The sequence below is a fragment of the Haliotis rufescens genome, unplaced genomic scaffold, assembly GCF_023055435.1.
Source record: "Haliotis rufescens isolate VD_foot unplaced genomic scaffold, xgHalRufe1.0.p SCAF_1, whole genome shotgun sequence".
Classification (NCBI taxonomy): Eukaryota; Metazoa; Mollusca; class Gastropoda; order Lepetellida; family Haliotidae; genus Haliotis; species Haliotis rufescens.
In genome coordinates, this window is record NW_025963779.1 from 34,512,537 (window position 1) to 34,533,772 (window position 21,236).

The window sequence follows — 21,236 nt, forward strand, 5'->3', positions numbered from 1 at the left end:
CTTGGGTAGTGGTTCCTATCATTTCAACTTGGACCGCCTCCGTGGTGTAGTGGATAGAGCGTCTGCACGGAGAGCGGAAGATCGATGGTTTGGTAAGTATACTGTGTCTCATGGGTCACCCATTGTAAACTGCGGTATGTCAGTTGGCGAGCTATAAACCGACATACATCCGGACTTGTACAAGCAGAAACCTACATACGTGAATGCACGTCGCTATATAAGTGAGGTTATCTTGAGCACAACTTAAAAAACCCATTTCACCTATTTCAATCTGTGTTATTATGCTGAAGGCGGTAAACTCGCTGCAACTTCTGTTTTTTGTATTTCTTAATATCAGGCAAGGGGGTATAGCCTAGCGTAAGCCATTCCCGCTGATGGTCTGGGTTCGAATCCCGACATTGGTACAATGTGTGAAACCCTTTCTTGACATGGAACATAGTTTTACTGTTGGCGAGGTCTACATATATAACGAGGGCATTGTTCCGTAACCATTGCCACTTATATCCGAACATTTGTCAATCCGGATAATCCAACATGGAACAGGACCGTTCAGTGGATTTAACTGTATTACTAAAATCGTCCCAAACCAATCCTCGCTTCATCAGTATTAGCAGGTCGAAAAGTACATCCTCTGTAATCCCGTGCATTATATGTCTAGTCTATTGTGATAAATACCTTGGGCCAATCGCCACCATAGCTTCGTTTTCGAGCCCGATGAGAAGGACACGGCGCTAAAAATAACCGTCCATTCAAATTACTTAGAGAGAGAAGAGATGTTTTAGGTATGATGGCGAATTGATCCAAGTATTTATCGTAATAGAACAACGATCATACGATATTATTCACTCGATAACCGAGGGTGATTCAGTGATCCAGTTGCAATCGAGTCTCAATCAATGACCTCTGCATAGATATGATTAATTTCACCTAAAATCGCAAATTAATGATTGAAATCGCCTGTCAACCGCTAGAGGTAAGTGGTCAAATTAAGTGGGTATGACAGACATGGGAACGTCCTACAGCTCGCAGCCGACAGATGCAGGTAGTCACGCAAGAACTTCCACATGTTTTCCCACAGATTGTGTGATGTCACTGGTAGATTCCCTTAATGTATAACGTGTCCGCGAAGTAATCAATTATCTGTAAATATCTTTCTACATTTGTGAAATGTAAATTTCTTCCGAACTGTTAAAACTGCCAGTGGTTGTATTTGTATAGAACATATTTAACGTTGGCTCACAATAATATTGTAATAAGATTACTCTGGTTTTAGCAGGCTTTCTTATGATTTCCAACAGGTCTTTGACGGTTACCATTTAAGTGGGATTCGAACCCACGATCGGCACTACGTGCAGCGCGTAAACAACTCGGCCACCCGTGCCCGCTTTTCATGCTGGTGCCATGACCATTTTGGTAAATGGGTAACCAAGCGAAAAGTTGAATAGCTAAATAAAAATAGGAGACCGTTTCCACTTCATCAGATATTTATTCAACCATAGTGCAACTTTAAAATATATGCATTTGTTTCCTCAGCCCGCGAAACGCTTTGCCGAACCTGCATTGACAGCAGTTTTATTTCTTTTCGTATTTATCTATGCTGAACTTCATTAACCATCTGTATTGATAGACAAAATAAGTTCCAAACTTCACCCCAGAAACTAAAATCGTGCCAGCGAAAAGGGGAGTGTGCGATGAAGGAAAAGAGTTTTTTGTTCAATGTTCAGCAGTTTATGCAGATGGCGGAAATTATTGTTGACTTTCATAAGCGACTAGGGGATCGTGTTGATAGGATCCAATGAAAGATGGAAGAATTGTCACGTGATCATGCACACAGAAAGTGATGACGTTTTTCACAAGAAGTAGGGGTCTTCCTGGTTGAACATTGGGTTGAACTGAGAGTCGTCGTACCTCTTGTTCCAGCTTCCTCGTTTGCCGATATTGCATCTGAAATACACACAGAATTATGAAATACTGTTAACGGTACATACTTTGGTGTTCTGGTGTTCACGTGTAAAAAATATAATAATCTAATAAGAGACAATGAAGACTATGTCTGGATGTGCACGTTACGTGTGCATTTAAAGCGTATAGAAATATCAGTTTGAAATTTAAAATATTAGCGTACTGCCAACATGGTCAGCCTTTTGTCTGAGGTTCGGCCATAACAGTCGCATCATCATAACTGATTCAGGCAACCCATCAACTTCCCGAGTCAAGGGAGTTAACTGACTGTGAAGGTCCAGTTTGCACCCTTGCCGAACTAGGCTGGAATTTCTGGACTCGATCGTAGCGCCACCAGTGGCTATTACGACTTATGTCCCTTCTATGTCCCCTCCAACTAACCAATCAGATTCCGCTCTGATATCACTTGCATTTGCTTCAAACAAAATGGCGGCGCCCAGTGAAGATGATCTTATCGATAATCGACATCTATATTGTAATAAAACGGGTCTTACTTCGCACCTTGATTAGGAACATGAAAAGATTAAAAAAATATCTGTTGATGCCAAGTTGACGGTACACATGCATTGCAAATTCTGCACGGAAATTTACGAACCGGATGTTGATTTTAATAACGACTATGCATAGACTCGTTCGTCCAGACAAAATATAACTCCATAATTCTATAGTCAGTTAACTTCCTTGCCTCGGGAGGGTCCAACTATTTAACGCCCGGGAACGTCTGACGGGGGTCCGGGGTTGTCCGGGAGCCCCCGGACTGTATTTAATAGGACCCCCCTCGGGAAGATGTAAAGTAATCGGCGACAACATTTCTGTATCGCTTGCCACGTTCCCTCCATATTGTTGTCAATGTTTATACCTCGTTTGTTGCTATTTTGTCAGGCATATTAGTACAAGCTGTCTTTGGTAAACGCAGACTGCATGAAACTGGTATTCCTTACACGCTACACCCCCCATACAGTACAAGGATTCCGGGCACAAATACTGGGCGTAAAGAGGCGACCCAGTAGGTGGGTGGTCAGGCTCAGTGACTTGACTGATTCCATGTCATCGTTTGCCGTGGATCGATGCTCATAATGTCAACCACTGGATTCTTTGGTCCAGACTTGAACACGGTTAGAATTGGTCTTCAATAACAGATGCTTTTCGTAAGAGGCGACTCATGGGGATCGTGTGGTCAGACTTGCGGATAAAGTAGATCGATGCTCATGCTAAATACAGCTGGCATATTGCTGGGTGCGGCCCTCATCTGAAACAACACGAACGCACGCACAAACGCACGCACGCACGCACGCACGCACAAACAAACAAACAAACAAACAAACAAACAAACAAACAAACAAACAAACAAATGGTTTGCTTACGGTATGTACTTCTTGCCCGGTTTACATTCGGAATAACACTTCTTGTAGTTGTCGCAGCAGTAGGCGGGGTCTTTATCTTCCAGCTGGCCGTTCTGGAGCTGCCGCTTACAAACAAACAACCCACGCATGCAGCCAACGACACAGCCCTCGCCGCGGCCTACCGTCAGCACGGCTACCAACAGGAACACCAACAACGCTTGTATGTACAGCTTCATTTCTGAAACATAGAACAGGTAGAAATACAGGGGAGTGTTTCAGGATCACAAACAGCGCTTGTATGTACAGCTTCATTTCTGGAACATAGAACAGGTATAAATACAGGGGAGTGTTTCAGGATCACAAACAGCGCTTGTATGTACAGCTTCATTTCTGAAACATAGAACAGGTAGAAATACAGGAGAGTGTTTCAGGATCACAAACAGCGCTTGTATGTACAGCTTCATTTCTGAAACATAGAACAGGTAGAAATACAGGAGAGTGTTTCAGGATCACAAACAGCGCTTGTATGTACAGCTTCATTTCTGAAACATAGAACAGGTATAAATACAGGTGAGTGTTTCAGGATCACAAACAGCGCTTGTATGTACAGCTTCATTTCTGAAACATAGAACAGGTATAAATACAGGTGAGTGTTTCAGGATCACAAACAGCGCTTGTATGTACAGCTTCATTTCTGAAACATAGAACAGGTAGAAATACAGGGGAGTGTTTCAGGATCACAAACAGCGCTTGTATGTACAGCTTCATTTCTGAAACATAGAACAGGTATAAATACAGGGGAGTGTTTCAGGATCACAAACAGCGCTTGTATGTACAGCTTCATTTCTGAAACATAGAACAGGCAGAAATACAGGGGAGTGTTTCAGGATCACAAACAGCGCTTGTATGTACAGCTTCATTTCTGAAACATAGAACAGGTAGAAATACAGGGGAGTGTTTCAGGATCACAAACAGCGCTTGTATGTACAGCTTCATTTCTGAAACATAGAACAGGTATAAATACAGGGGAGTGTTTCAGGATCACAAACAGCGCTTGTATGTACAGCTTCATTACTGAAACGGGTAGAAAGACATGATGGTTGATAATCAGAAACAGATACGGGAAGGGTTAAGCTTCGGAGAAGAAACGCTTTGTCTGAAAGTCTGAAATGTTTATAACACCGGGCGAGACAGTAAAGAGCCAGCGGAAAGGATGTGTTGCAGAAAGCCTGCCTGTGTTTAGTGAAAGGGAGTGAATATTGTTGACGCCGTAACATAAAGGTGTATCTTTGGAAATCAGTACTATTGAGCTATGGCTTATCATATTCATAGAAATAAAGACGCAATGATGAAATATATATGCGACGTTTCATTTTTCATGACACACGTTGAAATAATTTATTCGTTCACCGTCAAATAAATTATATTATTGGTAAAAGCAAGTTCGTTCCTGACCCGCGCTCTGTGTAGGCTGTAGTTCTGTTCAGCTTTGTTATTGGTGCTAGAGCATGTCATTTGCCGGCTCTGTCTTAATGTGTGGTCAATGTAGGTTTCACACAGTCCTAAATGTATGGGGACCAACATAGCCTATACCTTATGAACAACAATGAAATAGATTTCTAACACTGTTCCATTCTGCTTTGGTATGCATTAGTAGTACCTCATTCTAGTTCCGCTGAGCTCCGTTGAATTTATTCTCCTATTTAGATATTTTACAGTTGGAAGAAGTAAATATAATTGAATAGTTCACTCTAACAATAACTTTAAACGGTGTCATTTTACAGAGCCTGAAGAAACCATTTTGTCTATTTTCGAAAAGTCATACCGTTTAAAAGGTAAATTTATGATACCAACAGAAACCGTTAAGTAGCGTATTCGGGCGCTGATCAATATTCATTTCGTTACACTGGTGTGCGTACACTGTGTGTTTCACCGTAGCATTTACACATTCAGAGGTAGAGCAGTGCTTCCGACCAACACCGTGGACGTGCGGAGTCTTGTATTGTATTGTCTGAACAAAGTAACAGTTGATTGGGTTCAGGGTGGAAGATGTTGTCCCTAACAATAGCCCTAAGTTTGAACAGACACATCACTAGTAAACATTTACAACCGAGAGACAGGTGAAACACAAGAACTTTTATTTCAAGCGATATTATTAATGACCTTAATGTCATTTAGAACATTTCACTTAAGCAGCACTTGGAAGTTGGCATAAACAACACATGCGGGAAGAATCCCTCAAACAAACGATTCCATTATCACTCAGAAGAAGAGTTTCGCAGAATCACCTCGAGATTTCATCGCTATTGTCTGACATATAACCGCTCAGATTGTCCAATCAAGTGGAGCAAGACATTCTCCCGACGGAATTCCCTTCATTTTGCGTTAGGTCTGGTTGAAGCAAATGACAATTAATGGTATCTTTATTTGTCACTTGTTCTCATATTGATTTGCGACATGAAAGCGTGTACAGTATTTTCGTAAACAATTCATACTTACTAATGTAAGTAGCATGCTTGTTGCATGATCTTAGACAAGACCAAGTTCAAGTGGGACAGGTACCGCGACAACAACCATTGTCTTAGTGCTTGCGTGCTCAACTGCTAAAGAGGTCTGGTTGTCCCGACATATTTTCTCATTCGAAGGTTTTTCATGTTTGTCGTTTTATGTTACAAGATGGTATCTAACCTCATGTTAAATATGGTGTCGACTTTTTGGTTTATTCGGTAACTCACAAACTCAGGTGTACATCATACCGTCGTATTAACCGATCATTATTTGTATCTACGTCAGACTCCTGGTTGTGTCGATTTATATATTTATTCGAAGGGGAATCACAGCCTATCTGTATGGTACAAGATTTTATCCCCTTTTACGTGGCATCTCCTGTTAGCTTAGATATGGTTATTATCGACATGTTGCTGTACTCGAGAGTAACCCACAGCCCCATCTGAATGTAACAAGGACGTATGAAGGCCGAAAAAACCCAAGGAAATGCCTACTACTATGTAACGTACCTACAATACATGCACAATATTATCATAAATTTATTTCGAGCAATATTCCAGCAGCTCCAGCCTTTGGTGTGTACATTTCACAACTTTTGAGGCAGAATCGAGCGTGCTCTTTCCACGAAGATTTTAGCGAGCGTTGCATGACTCGGCCTTAGTAAAACTTTCTACACTGTTGAATGTAGACATGTGGAGGCCATTTGCAAATTTCAGGCACCAGTGGCCAAAATGATGTCATGTGCAATTCCCTGTTTTGACTTGTACCAAATGTTCCCGTTTTTTCAGACGAGCAGTTAACTTGCCTTTGCATGTATTCGTGATGGGTGCCACCGGTTGGGCAGAAAAAGCTCACCTGGTATCATCACTTCTTCGTAATGATTCATAAACACATGCTAATGATAAAGTCGAAATCCTTTCATTGACTTTCAAGCAGAGATTGATTCAATCTCATTAAAATCAGACCTTAGTTCTCGCTACCGCTAAAAAAAGATCTGAAGACATCCCATTGGGGGTCACGCCAGAACGACCTTTCATCCGACCAATCAGAGCTACGCTTACCAGATCATGAAAGTGACAGTCGGAATGTGATTTCTAATCATACAACCTCGAAAACTTTAACACGGGGTATTCCGAACGATAGTTACGGGTTTAACGACTGAATCCATACAATCTAGACAATCTCTTAGCTATTCCAGAATGTTCTTTTGTTTAGGTTTCAAATTTGTAATCGAGAATTTGTCAAAATATATTGCGAAGCGTAGTCGCCAATTAGAAATTAGTGCCGTAAAGCACGAGAAAGCTGCCTTCTGATTGGTCATTCCATTGGTCAGTCACAGTTCGCGCAAGGTCGGTCTGACGTGACCTGTCAGATTGTGCTGGAGGTGAGGTAGGTTGAGATTGATGATAATTATGGACATTGTTTAGCCTCTTTTTTTTCTTTACTCTCTGATACAGTAATACAAACATACTCTTCTTTATGTCGTTATTTTATTCACGTTGTGGTAAAAATAGCAATTTGAAACGTGATTTTTTAAATGTTACTTTTGTATTAAAGGGCCCCCACTTATACTAAGTACTTATGATATTTATGTATGCACATACTAAGTACTCTACTGTCCACTTCTACAAGGTGTTTTATTATGTTTTGGGATATCTAGTAGATATGGGCGTTATTTCTATGGTTGTATAAATGATTAACATGTAGGTCGTACGTTACAATAGAAGGTCAAATTGTGGTATCGGAAGGTTAAAGTGGAAAAAGAAAATATCCTTTCTATCGTTAATAATAATATTTATGTATTTTGTGGTTTGTTTAAGGTTTGTATACAGCCGAGAGATAGTGAATACGGACGGTATTTGTTTTATATCTAGTGGAATCACTTCCTCATGAAACATTGAACAGTCTCTGTGTTCAAAACAGTTGGTGTGGAACTTGCTAAAGCTGTTAACAAAGAACTTGTCTTGAATGAGTTCTATCAGGATGGTTTTGGAGAAATGGCCATAATTTCACCGTAAGAAAACAAAATCACATATTCTCTATTAACGATATTAATGAATACAACACACACAAAAATAAATATGTAACATTTTACAACTAAACTGTCCAATTCGTCAGTCAGCGCTAAACCGAAGCGCAAACATTGTCGGGTGTTTCCGTGTTTATTCGGCCTCACTCGCAAATGCCACGGGTGAGAAGAAAAGGTCAAATTTATGATAGGGTATTGTTACCAATAATCCAGTAATATGATCAACATGAGAGTAATAAAATACCCATTAACCAATCAGAGTACTGTATTGTCCTCTTGTTCATAGGGAGCGCTATGCTATTCTTACGCGTTTTGAAAGACAATCAATATGTACGCACTGACTATAGAAGGAAAAAAACAATTACCGGTGTCTAGAGAAACAAGAGCTACATGAGTTTTGAGACTGTGGGAAAATAGACCGGTTCATAATGAGAAGGAGGATGGTGTTTTAGACTTTGCATACAAGCGCACGAAACAGCGTCTTTATGATTCAAAATAACCAGATAATTTCGCATGTAGCCTCAACCTTTAGGTATTTAACCTGGTTATGTAGTCGATCATTTATGTATTGAGAAGAATTTTACAAGGAGACCTTTAATACTAAGATTAAATTGATAGAGAAATGAGTAGACGTCAGCCGTAAGGAAGGCTGTCCCATACAATTAACAGTGCGAATGTGTATGTGAAAAATCTGTGAAAAATTTAAAAAAGGGAGTTTTATAACATGTTTACGCCAAGGCTTATCTTGAAACTGACGCTGATAATATTTTGGGCGCCTTTACTTCGTGTTTGTTAAGTTTTAACTATAACAGGACACTTTTATGTTTGTATTTATAGTAACATCAGTAGAAGTATTCAGAAACATAACTAAATAATATATTTTAGGCCCAAATGAGTGAAAAATCCAGGATAAAAATCGTATACTAAAGTTCTTCATATTTTTTATTCTTCATAAACTATCGTTATATTTTCTCCAGATAATATATACTTATATACTTTCTACATAAACGACTTATGTAAGAGTGAGTGAGTATGGGTTTACGCCGCTTTTAGCAATATTCTAGCAATATCACGGCGGGGGACACCAGAAATGGGCTTCACACATTGTGGGTAATGGAACCCGGCGTGACGAACGATCGCTTTAACCACTAGGCTACCCGACTATGTACGAACACATCTATTTTGTACATCAACTGCAGTTCTTTCAGTTACTTGGTTCAAGTTTGTATGTAATATCCTTTCGTTTCTCGACTTGAGTTCAGTAAAACGCTAATGGACAACGCATTCATTTGGATTTAAGCTACGATGGTAGAATTGAATTAATGTGCTCAATGACGTCTAAAGGTATAAAGACAACATTGGTCCGTCATTGGATTTCATTGGAATCCAGCTTGTATTGTTTGCGTGCATAAAGGACACATTCAATTTACTCACAGACGTATTGTCAGCTTCCGGTATGGCTACAGCAGTACTTCCGGTCAATGTCCTGTCCTCAAAGTATCTAAGGTCATGCTAGTATTCAGCCAGTAATTTTCAATACGTTACAAACATGTTATTCACATTTTGTACTATGGGTGACGGATATTTCAATCAACAACGTTTATACACCGGGGGCTAAAAGGTAAATGTCGCATACTTCGTAAATATGTTTAAAAGCATGTACGTTCGTGAACTGGAGGTTTGTGTTGGACATAATGTAGAAAGGATCCCAGTCTGTTTGCGTAGTCTGCCACCGTTAGATGTAATATTGACTTGTTTATAATGTATATGCATGGATACAGGGGAACACACTACTTAGAACTAAACAGAAACAATTTAACCGTTAGGAAACCTTACAGTTAACATAATAAGTTTGTGTATGAAACTTTTATTGTTATATTAGTTTCAAACCTAACACTGACTACGATTGGCGACAAATATGCTGCAACAAATTATTAAATTAACAATAAGAATTTATTGAATATACAAATATGAAAATAAACATGATACTTTAAATATAGAAAATTACTACCTCTAAGCTTTGTCTCCTGCTTTGATAATGCAAGTGAACTTTTTATCTTTGAGAATGTCGAAACTGTGCGAGCGAGTGAGTTCGGGTTAACGTGGTTTTGAGCAGTATTTCAGTTATATCACTCTCAGCTTGATGCAGGAGTAAAGCCAGGAGAGATGTAGGTCTCAGACGTTTACCACTTTAGTGAAACCCACGAGCACGGTATTGTGCTGACAAACTTAGAAACATAATCAGGGCGAACCGGGATTCAAACCCACAATCATAGGTTTCTTACATACACAATGGACACAACTCTTCACAACAAACTAAGTATATACCAAGAGGTATTTGTCCACGATTCACTACACGTGAAATGTATTTCTCTGTTACGGATTACAGATTACGGGGTTTCCCTGCATATGTTGTTCGAGTAAGGTTCGACTATAATTTCGTAACTCTCCTCCGATGTAATAGGTGAGGTAAGGTGAAATGGGGTTTAGGTGAAGTGAAATTGGGTTTAACGTCGCGTCCAAGATTATTGCACTTATATAGCGACGTAGATGCATGTGCGTGTGTGTGTGAGGCTGCTTGCACTTGTCCGGACTGATGCCGATTTATAGTGCTAGCCCACTGAGATTCCATGCCGCAGTTTAACATGAATACCCCACTAGGACACAGCATACTACTCCGAGCCGACCAGTCCTTGTTTTAACCCTTACTGCTGAGCGCCAGACAGGGTAACAACAAGTACGATCTTTTAACGTTTTTGGTATGACGCGGCTGGGGATCGAACCCCGGACTTTCCGTTCTCCGGGCGGACGCTCTACCACTAGTCCACGGAGGCGGTCCCTCAGATATAATACACAGGGGTATAAAAATAGAAGTTCGTATAGACGAAGGACGTGAAGGTATTGCTATATGTACAACTTCTACTATTAAGTGCATTTCTAATACTCTGGATTCCATTCACCAAGTGAATGCTCACTGCGCTACACTTTCATTGATCCGGTCTTTTGCATCAGTGTGCACCAAACAATCATTCTCAGTCCCCTGTCTTGCCATTTCATACTATCGGGTACCCATTCATTGCTGGGTAAACAGAAGAATGTTTCGTACAAGGTGTTTTTGTCTAAGGAGAGCCCGCATGTAACCGGGCAGGACCGTAGCCCTAGAAACCCTGAGGTGTCAAGCTGCTGGCAAGTGGCACCCATCCAGATACTCTCCGCGACCAAAGCTGCTTTAGCTTCTCCTGATTTCTGCTACTGGAAATACGCATCAAGACGGTGTAAGATGTGAGCTTTTTAACACAGTGAAATAGAATCCTGCACTGAACAAGACAACGCCACCATCAGCTGTATACTTGACAACTAACGGCGTCATGTATATTGGTAGTACCGCGTTGTGCCATGTTCAAAGAGATATATACGAATCAACTGAATTAATGTCTGCATCTACCACATGGCCGTTTTGAAGGAAATGTATACGAAATTATGGAGTCGTTAAATTCGTCTCTATGAATTATGAATAGACGTTCATATTGAATTGCAGTTCGTGAATTAAAGCTATCGTAGATATGCCAACAATGGTTAGTTTTGTAGAAGGTTCATGACACCTCGGTATCAACACGTGAGGCATCAGATATTCCGTTCTCCTGTGCCGTCTGTGAAGAATTCTAATCCATATTTCATTTTGGCATCTGTCCGCATTACGCAAATGCTAGTGACAAGATGACGTTATTTCGGTTTGACCTGAAGTTATTCCTTGACCCAACAATATTTTGTATGAGAAAAACTCGAGTCAGGTCGGTGTGATTTTTCTGTAAGGAAACTAAAAAATCCGATTATTTGTATATTCGATTGCTTCTGTGAGACAACAATATTTGTTATTCTCTGGTTTGACTTCTTCTGTTAGGAAACAAAGTCTGAGTCTGATTATATTTGTCTGGCGCAGGAAAACCCACCACTGCTGTCTAAGATTTACGTCATCGGAAATCGAACTCACACGCGAGCATTCGACCTCAGAAGATATAACCCTCGATGTTTCCACATCGGCCGTCTCGAAATAATGGAAACACAGAACGACTGTTACCGAAGAGAGCAAGCCATGTACAATCATCTTCCCGGGGAAAGTAAAAGTCCAGTTTCCTCCATTGCTGAACTGGGCTGGATAGAGATATTTTCCAAACCTTGTCGTGTTTTTAATGAAGGTGCTTACGTTATTTGATGCACTTCGAGAAGAAAGACCCGTTTTATTACAATATAGGTTGTGATTATCGATCAGATCGTTTTCACCAGGCGTCGCCTACTTTTTTTATAAGCAAATGCAAGTGATATCAGAGGTGGAATTTGATTGGTCCATAGGAGGGACATAGAAGGGACATAACTCGTAATAGGCACTAGTGGCGCTACGATGGAACCCAGAAATTCCGGCCTAGTTCGGCAAGGGTGGAAACTGTCCTCGGGAAGATGTGCGCGATTTTCTGGGTATATCTCTTCGGTTCTTTGATGGGTAGCCCTGTGGTTTATGCGTTGGCTCGTCATACTGGATACCCAAGTTTGATTTCCCACAACAATACAATGTTTGAAACCCAGTTCTGTCCCCTGCCATGATGACCTAAGGGTGGAATATTTCCAAAAGAGTTAAAATCCTTCTCACTCAGGTGAATGTGGAAGGAAAGCCCGAAGTGATGCAGGTCTCAGACGTTTACCACTTGGGAGAAACCCACGAGCACGGGCATAGTGCTGACAAACCTAGAAACATAATCTGGGTGAACCGGGATTCGAATCCACAATCATAGGTTTCTGGCGTTTCCAAGGGGCGCAACTCTGCACAGCGAATCGCGGCACTTTATACGACTGGGCCACCCGTGCCCCCTTGACCTTCAAGAAGTATTCAAGATATTAACCTGACATTCTCTGATTTTTCCAAATTTCTTCTTGTTGCTTGACATACAGACCCCATCAAATATTCGGTCACAGTGAAAACCCACTTATCACTGTTAGGAACTACAAACTATGAGCTACGACAACCTAAGCTAGGCTGGGAAACCCCACTTGTCACCGAAGGAGAACTTCAAGCGATGAGCTACGAAAACCTGAGCTAAGGTTGAAACGTAGACATGACTTGGGAAAGGCGAACCCGAGGTGGAACAGACCGTGGCATGCAACAGTTTCGTTTGTTTCTAGGATCAATCTTCCCTCTTAGATTAAGTGTACGTAGGTTTAACCTTCAGGTCGCCTTAAAGTGCATGGCGTGGAGGAAACCCCAATATACTGGTAATGATACTTTCGGTACAAAGAAACTGCAATGGTGTTCCTCTCACACTTGGAAGGAAACAAAGCATCCTCGAATACGCGCTAATGAACACGTTAGACGCCAGTGTGTTGCAGACAATATTGGTTCTTGTTAAAGTCACGTGACGTCAAAGTAACCTCGAGGTTCGGGCATTAAATTTAGGACGTTGTTGTAACTTTGAAAATTGCTTTGGCTGAGACTATTTCTTTTGCGATCTAAACCTCAAGCAAAATCTTTCAAACTATGCCTGACATGGCTCTTGACGCTCTGTCTTAACTACTACTTCAAATAGTTCAGATCAGTTCTCAGACACACACTCAGATCAGTGTGTGGCTGCTTGTACTTGTCCGGAGTAATGCCGATTTATAGTGCTAGCCCACTGAGATACCATGCCGCAGTTTAACATGAATACCCCTCAGACACAGTATACTGACTCCGAGCCGACCAGTCCTTGTTTTAGCCCCTTAATGCCGAGCGCCAGACAGGGTACCAACAAGTACCCTCTTTTAACGTCTTTTCGTATGACGCGGCTGGGGATCGAACCCCGGACCTTCCGCTGTCCGGGCGGACGACCTACCTCTAGACCACGGATATATACATGGACACGTTCTTAATGTGTTTAGGGAGAACATTGCCAAGTTAGTCACATCCGTGACAAAAATGTAGTCCGATGCAATTCCTTATTTTGACTAGTATCATATGTTTATTCAGGTGAGCAATTGACTTGCCTTTGCATGTGTTTGTGATGGGTGTCACCGACTGGGCAGGATACGTTCATCTTTTCGTGAACACATGGTATCATCAGTGTTTTAAAGTGATTAATTAATTGATGCTTATGATATCGTCGGATTCGTACAAAAGAAAGGGTTTGTCGCTTTAATTTTATCAATACGGAGAACTCGTGAGCTACATTTGATCGGGACTGCGTGCTGAACGTGCATTTCATGCAAAACGTGATATTGAGCTGTGTCTCAAGTTATATAAAGAACACCTGACATTAATATGATCGGAATGAAAGAGTGCGAGATGCACATGCAAAACATGTTAATCGTTTTTTTTATGTAATTTAGGGAGCACGTGACATTAATATGATCGCGATTAAAGAGTGCGTACTGCCAATGTATTTCACGCAAAACGTTGTACATTTTCGGGATATGATGGTACTGTTTGGATCACATTGTGTTCAGAGGCAGTAACTGTATATTTCCATCATGTACTGTCATGAACCCTCTATTTATTACTGAATAACTCATCAGTAGGTCTTATCCAAGGGCCTATAACTACAGTCTGTAGTGTGATGGATCGTTTTTGAAATTTGAAACGGGGTTTTGACTGATATCGTCGTGTAGGATTTGAGAACATTATACTCAATCGAATGGGACAGCCACATACAGAAAGAATGATTCCATTGTAATTTATTTATTTAATTTATAATGCTATATTTTTTAGAAAATTAATTGATTAGTTTCGGAAAGCAAATGTCACAAACACTGATTAGGTACATTAGAAAAAGATTCCCACGAGGCTTACGTTTAATGGGCTACATTATAATACGGCGCTAGCTGGAAATTTGTAAAAATCAGTTCTATCCGCATTTGGGTAAAATACTGTTTTCATGGTTTTACGTAAATTTCGAAGTTGTACTGTTTCATAATCGCCATGATAAGGTACGCTTTACATTGCTACATTTTCGTGTCAAGTCTAACTCAACTTTCATGTTTGTTCTTTAACACTTCACTCTGCAATATTCACTCCCACGCCGTCTGGCTACGATGAACACCCACCTCCGTGGTCTCGTGGTTGAACGTCTGCTCGGAGAGCGGAAGGTCGGTGGTTGGATCCCCGGCCGCGTCTTACCAAAAGACATTAAAATATGGTACTTGTTGTTACCCTGCCTGGCTTTCAGCATAAAGAGGTTAAACAAGGACTGGTCGGCCCGGAGTCAGTATATACTGTGTCTGAGTGCGGTATTCATGTTAAACTGCAGTATGATATCTCAGTGGGCCAGTACTATAAAATCGGTCCGGTCCAGTACAAGCAGGCACAGACAGGTTCATACCATGGTTGTGGTAATACCCCATTTCCATGAGGTTCATACCATGGTTGTGGTAATAACCCCATTTCCATAAGGTTCATACCATGGTTGTGGTAATACCCTATTACCATAAGGTTCATACCATGGTTGTGGTAATACCCCATTTCCATGAGGTTCATACCATGGTTGTGGTAAAACCCCATTTCAATGAGATTCATACCATGGTTGTGGTAATACCCCATTTCAATGAGGTTCATACCATGGTTGTGGTAGTACCCCATTTCCATGAGGTTCATACCATGGTTGTGGTAATAACCCCATTTCCATAAGGTTCATACCATGGTTGTGGTAATACCCTATTACCATAAGGTTCATACCATGGTTGTGGTAATACCCCATTTCCATGAGGTTCATACCATGGTTGTGGTAATACCCCATTTCAATGAGGTTCATACCATGGTTGTGGTAATACCCCATTTCCATGAGGTTCATACCATGGTTGTGGTAATACCCCATTTCCATGAGGTTCATACCATGGTTGTGGTAATACCCCATTTCCATGAGGTTCATACCATGGTTGTGGTAATACCCCATTTCCATGAGGTTCATACCATGGTTGTGGTAAAACCCAATTTTCATGAGAATAAAATATGTTGAAACTATATTCCTCCCTCATTGTACGTAACATCCTTCCATGCCTCCACCCTCACCCCGCCCCAAATATATGTGACATTTGTTTTAGTTTGTATAGCAAACATATTTCAAACATCGTTTATGTTCATCTAGGTATTGAGGCTCAACAACACAACACATAAATTCTGAGGTTCATAAAAACTTGAACAAAGTCTAGCCAGGAACATGAGGACACTGCATTTTATTTATTAATAATTAAAACATATTTTATTCTCATGAAATGGATTGGGCACCTTAAAACCCCACTGTTTCTCTGTTAATGTTATATGATACAGATATATCCACTGATATTACGAATATTGATTTTAACCTTTTGAAATCAACTCTAGCTCTTCATTTCACTTTTTATTTTGTTAATTTGTGGTTTTTTTATTTTACAGTGGTCGATTGCACAATCGGTTGTAAATGTTTGAATGTTGCTATAACACACAGCCCTATTCTATACACGGGGGCGAGTTTGGGTTCAAGAGCGTCAGTTTTAGGCGACTGGTTTGATAATAGGAAAATATGTGAAGAAGACATTTTGAAAGCACCGCACACAACCTCCCCAGTGAATTCAGTGAACATGTCTATCACATACAGAGAACATTCGCGAAACAGTTTCAGCTGAAAACAGATATTAATCTTTAAAAACTTATCCTCATGACAGTGGCACTTGACGATAGGCGCTACATTAAGTCAATTGAAAACAATGAATATTAATAAAATATGAAAACAGAAGTATGCGCGTGTGTATGAAAATTAGAAAGGATGCATAATTAGTGTTATTTTTTACTTTTAAATAATGAATCTGGCTACTGGCTACTGGCTCAGTCATCACAACGCTGTTGTGCAGACGTCCCACTCCCGGCCCTATTTCTGTATGATGAACATATATACCCTCTAGAGTCAGAACATCACCCACCCTCACTCCACCCCTCATCCCGGCCCTATTTCTGTATGATGAACATATATACCCGCTAGAGTTAGAACATCACCCACCCTCACTCCTCCCCTCATCCCGGCCTATTCCTTTATGATGAAAATATATACCCGCTAGAGTTAGAACATCACCCTCCCTCACTCCTCCCCTCATCCCGGCCTTTTCCTTTATGATGAAAATATATACCCGCTAGAGTTAGAACATCACCCTCCCTCACTCCTCCCCTCATCCCGGCCCTATTCCTGTACGATGAACATATATACCCGCCAGAGTGAGATTTCACAACTTAAAAAGTCCTTTGTTAGAGTTTATCCGCGGCTGTTGTTTATTCCAGTAGATATGAATAATGCGTGCTATGTGCAATGTAGATTAGAGACGCATGGTGCATATCCTTGTCAGTGTGCTGGAAGAAACACGTTTTTCCTGGCCTACTGAAGTTGTATTGACGATATGTCAACAGTGTGCTATCCTACCGTAATGAAGAGCTGCCTGTGTGTCTATCTGATGGTTATATCTTCACGCTTAATGCCTGTCAGACACTCTCAGCTGTTTAGTCAGTTTGAATATGTCTATACGTGTTTGCTTATAGTTTTATTACGAGCGTCTTCGTCGAAGAGGGTGAAAACCAGTATGTTCAGTATTAAGACGGTGCAGCTGATGTATTGGTGCTGGCGCGGATTTTGTTGCAGCTGTCGATACCGATATAAATTCACAACGTCAACGTCCGACAATACTCACTGTCGAAACAGACTCCATAGTGCGTAAAAGGCAAAACAGTGATGGAAATTCTATACATTGATCACTGAAAAACAGTGGTGACACCAGGTTCCGCTGAAAGGGCAAGCACATTCTGTTCCCGGTAGACCTCACCACTCACAGAATGTTCAATAAAAGTGTAAATAAATATCAGTGAGTGAGGAGGCGTGTGGGTGGTGCTGAAGTGATGTTTGTCTTAAGGAAACGACATCCTTAATAATTCTGGGTACATGGCACACTTGATAGAGACATATGGAAACACGTAATGTGTGCTTTACCCTGAATGGTGAAAGTTGGGCCCACATGACAAAACGTAATGTACCCCACCCTGATTAATTTAGTACACTGCCCTGACAGGATGAAGATGGGGAGTTCAAACGGACAAAATCCCAGCCAGTCGGACTATATAACTTCCCTTGTCAACACTGCCAAGTTACGCAAAGGCCACGTTTTAGGATATCAGATTGTTCCCGTCGTGTTTTCCGATGACACTAGTATAATGGGAAATCTATATATTTAGTTGAATAATGTATTTTAGGTTCAAGTTCTACTCGCTGGTGAGAAACAGAAGGGATGTGAAAATGAGAAAGTTCAAGCAAATTATCGCTGAACATAAAGGGTGTGATATGATTCTTAGACAGTGCTCTTATAAATAAATAGGCAAATAAAATAGAAAAAGACAATTAACGAATCTGGAATAGGAATTATTACTGAATTAGATTACTACATTAGTCGTTACAACGATCTTGAAACTAAGACATGAACCATAAACACACGTCGAAGACATTAAAACGAGTGTTTGTTCTTTATTTCGTCACTGATCTCAGCGACTGTTTCTAGACTTTAAAAGGTCAAACATGATATTGATCATTGCTACGGTGTAACTTTAAATAAGTAATACCAAAGACTAGACCGGGACACCTTACCAGTTTTCCTGATGTCAATCTAAAAGTAGACTTTCCTGTAGTTTTTAATTTCGCCGACTTGGCCTGGCCCATTTTCGAACTTGATTCTCTTTAGTTGAATACAAATACATTTCAGCTGTAATTTGTGTCTGTTAAATAACCTACGTGAATACCACTCGCGGAACATTCAACTCCCTCCCGCTATATACGATAACGTTTTCAGAACGCGGAGAAATTTTCAAAGTTGGACTTAGAAGTCTTTAGAAGAACTTAATATAACCGATTGATTATTGCCTCAAGCCAATTTTATTTCATCAATAAATAATTGTTTTAATTTCACCTGTGTTTTAGAATATATCCCGCTCATAATTCAGATATGCTCATTTTATTTTGCGCTCGTGCAACGCAAAGTTTTGGACTTTAAACAAATTAGACAGATGTGAAAAGCTTAACGTGAACGTCTAGAACTCACACAATGTTTTGACACTTGTGGACGACAGGTCTAAAATCCGGAATCTAACTCTGCCAGTGCTGGTGTTTCAGAAATGTTGAAGGCAAATTTCTCAAGTGACTTTGTACAGTCTTGAGGCGCGACAAATGACTTGAGTAATATTTATTAGGTTTCGGTGAATATGTTTTCATGGTTTTTTTCACCTTGAGCTGTATTCGTAACATGTCATATAACAATATCTTGAATGTATAGGTAGAACATTGCGCATGTCGGAGGGTATACAGTTATATGCCATTTATGCAAGCGATATATACTAAACATTTTATGCAAATATACAGAAAGATAAAAACTGAATTAAGAAATTTTTCCGTAGAACTAGTCAGTGTCTATGCAAATTTCAGTGGTATTTTGATTTAATATCCGGTGTAAAGGGATACTCTGTTACCAATTACCATGCTGTGGTCGAATTAATGTGGAAGATAATGATAACATAATCTTTATGATTGCATTTCACATTTCACAATATTAAATACGGCACCTCTTTTGAAAATAATTTAATTTAATTCGAATTCTTCCCCAACGACTTTGAAAATAACAATTTAACTTACAGGACAAAATATAGTCTATAGTTAAATGTGTTTCTTTGATTTTGAATGCAACATCTGAAGACACTAACGAATTCAAGGATTGATGGTGGAAGTTCTAACTCAAGAACACTAAACTGTTTACAAAATTGATAAAACTCGCACTTACCAGATGTTGGTATTTTACACGAAACGAAACAAAAGTAGAGTTGTCTCAATTTCACAGATGGTTCGAAGGGCTTGGGTACTTGAGTTCTTGTTCGCCCGTACGGTTCCCTACTCCTCGTGCAGCACTCTCGGTTCTCACCAGTCTTATGCAACATTGGTGGCGCGTTCTCTTTATATACGGGCCTCGAAAGGAGAGGCGAGGACTAGATCCCACTCATTTACAGCGGCAGCGAGTATCGGCGAATCAGAGCCGTCTACGCTGGGTTAATTCTCGCGCGGAGACGAAAGGTTCTTTAAGAGTCCTTTCAAGACAGTTAATGCATCACTAATCAGTTTATTCATGCAAATGTGTGGCAATTTCTCAAATGAAAAGATGACAGCGTATTTAGACATACACAGCACCATAGAAACCGTTTATTTCTTCGATCTTGAAAGCCCCCGGGGTCACAGATTCACCGAATGGTGAGAAATATCCGTGCTACAGAGCATTTGTATGCAAATGGCATATGCCTAAAACGGGAAGGTTCGGTGAAGATTCACCGCAACGGAATATGATTGGCGGGTACCGCAGCTTATTTGGCTGGGGCTTCGCGTCATCAAATGGGTGGCTGATATTCAGTGAGAGCAGGGTTATGTGGGATGGTCCCAAATTGGACGTGAGACTGATGTACATGTGATGTGACGTGACCGAGGGGGCACATAACGCATGTGGCGACCCCCCCCCCCCCCCCCCCCCACACACACACACACACAAACGTGCAAATACTGACATTAAGATTAGTGTACACAGAAATACACCCTGACTTCCAAACACTTTCAGATTTGTTGATACGGAACTATTTCTTTAACACACACACAAGCGGAAATTTAACACACAGATATTGACACAATTAAGTGTGATTTATAGAATTTGAATTTAGCGTTCAATGTGCGTTGACAATGACTTGTGACAATATGCCACAGGGCTGCATTAGTGAGTACAATACACAATGAACTAGCCACGTGACAACCACCTATATCTGCAGATGGAGGCAAGTAATGACGTGATTCAGTAACCACGACGTCGGAGTCAGCACGCCCACAGCAATGACGACGGTGTTTTGTTGATACGTTGACGACATTGATAATGTATTACGTAAAATCCGGTATTGGTATTGTGAGTCTTTTAAGCGTAACAGTGGTGGTAATTATTTCATTGACTCAGAGTTACTGTTAAGCCTGTAGTTCGGGAAAAGCAGAGATTGAATAATCAAGATGATGTTGTTGAAATATATCAGAGAAGGATGATATAGATGGACGATAGAAAAGTATATCAGAGGAGAATGCTATATATGCATGGTAGAAAAGTATATTAGAGGAGAATGTTATATGTGCATGATAGAAAAGTATATTAGAGGAGAATGCTATATATGCATGGTAGAAAAGCATATTGGAGGAGAATGTTATATGTACAAGATAGAAAAGTATATTAGAGGAGAATGCTATATATGCATGGTAGAAAAGCATATTGGAGGAGAATGTTATATGTACAAGATAGAAAAGTATATTAGAGGAGAATGCTTATATGTGCATGGGAGAAAAGCATATTAGAGGAGA

The 21,236-nt window shown here is 40.4% G+C and overlaps 1 protein-coding gene across 1 annotated transcript; it reads right to left on the reverse strand.

The window, feature by feature from the left end:
* Positions 1-1,466: 1,466 nt before the first annotated feature.
* Positions 1,467-19,833, reverse strand: LOC124139471. The gene is made up of 3 exons (XM_046506544.2): positions 19,642-19,833; positions 3,327-3,543; positions 1,467-1,944 (listed from the first exon to the last, which is right to left on the reverse strand). The coding sequence occupies exons 1-3, from the start codon at positions 19,793-19,795 to the stop codon at positions 1,851-1,853; spliced, it is 465 nt and encodes a 154-aa protein (XP_046362500.1). The 5' UTR covers positions 19,796-19,833; the 3' UTR covers positions 1,467-1,850.
* Between the last annotated feature and the right edge of the window lie 1,403 nt (positions 19,834-21,236).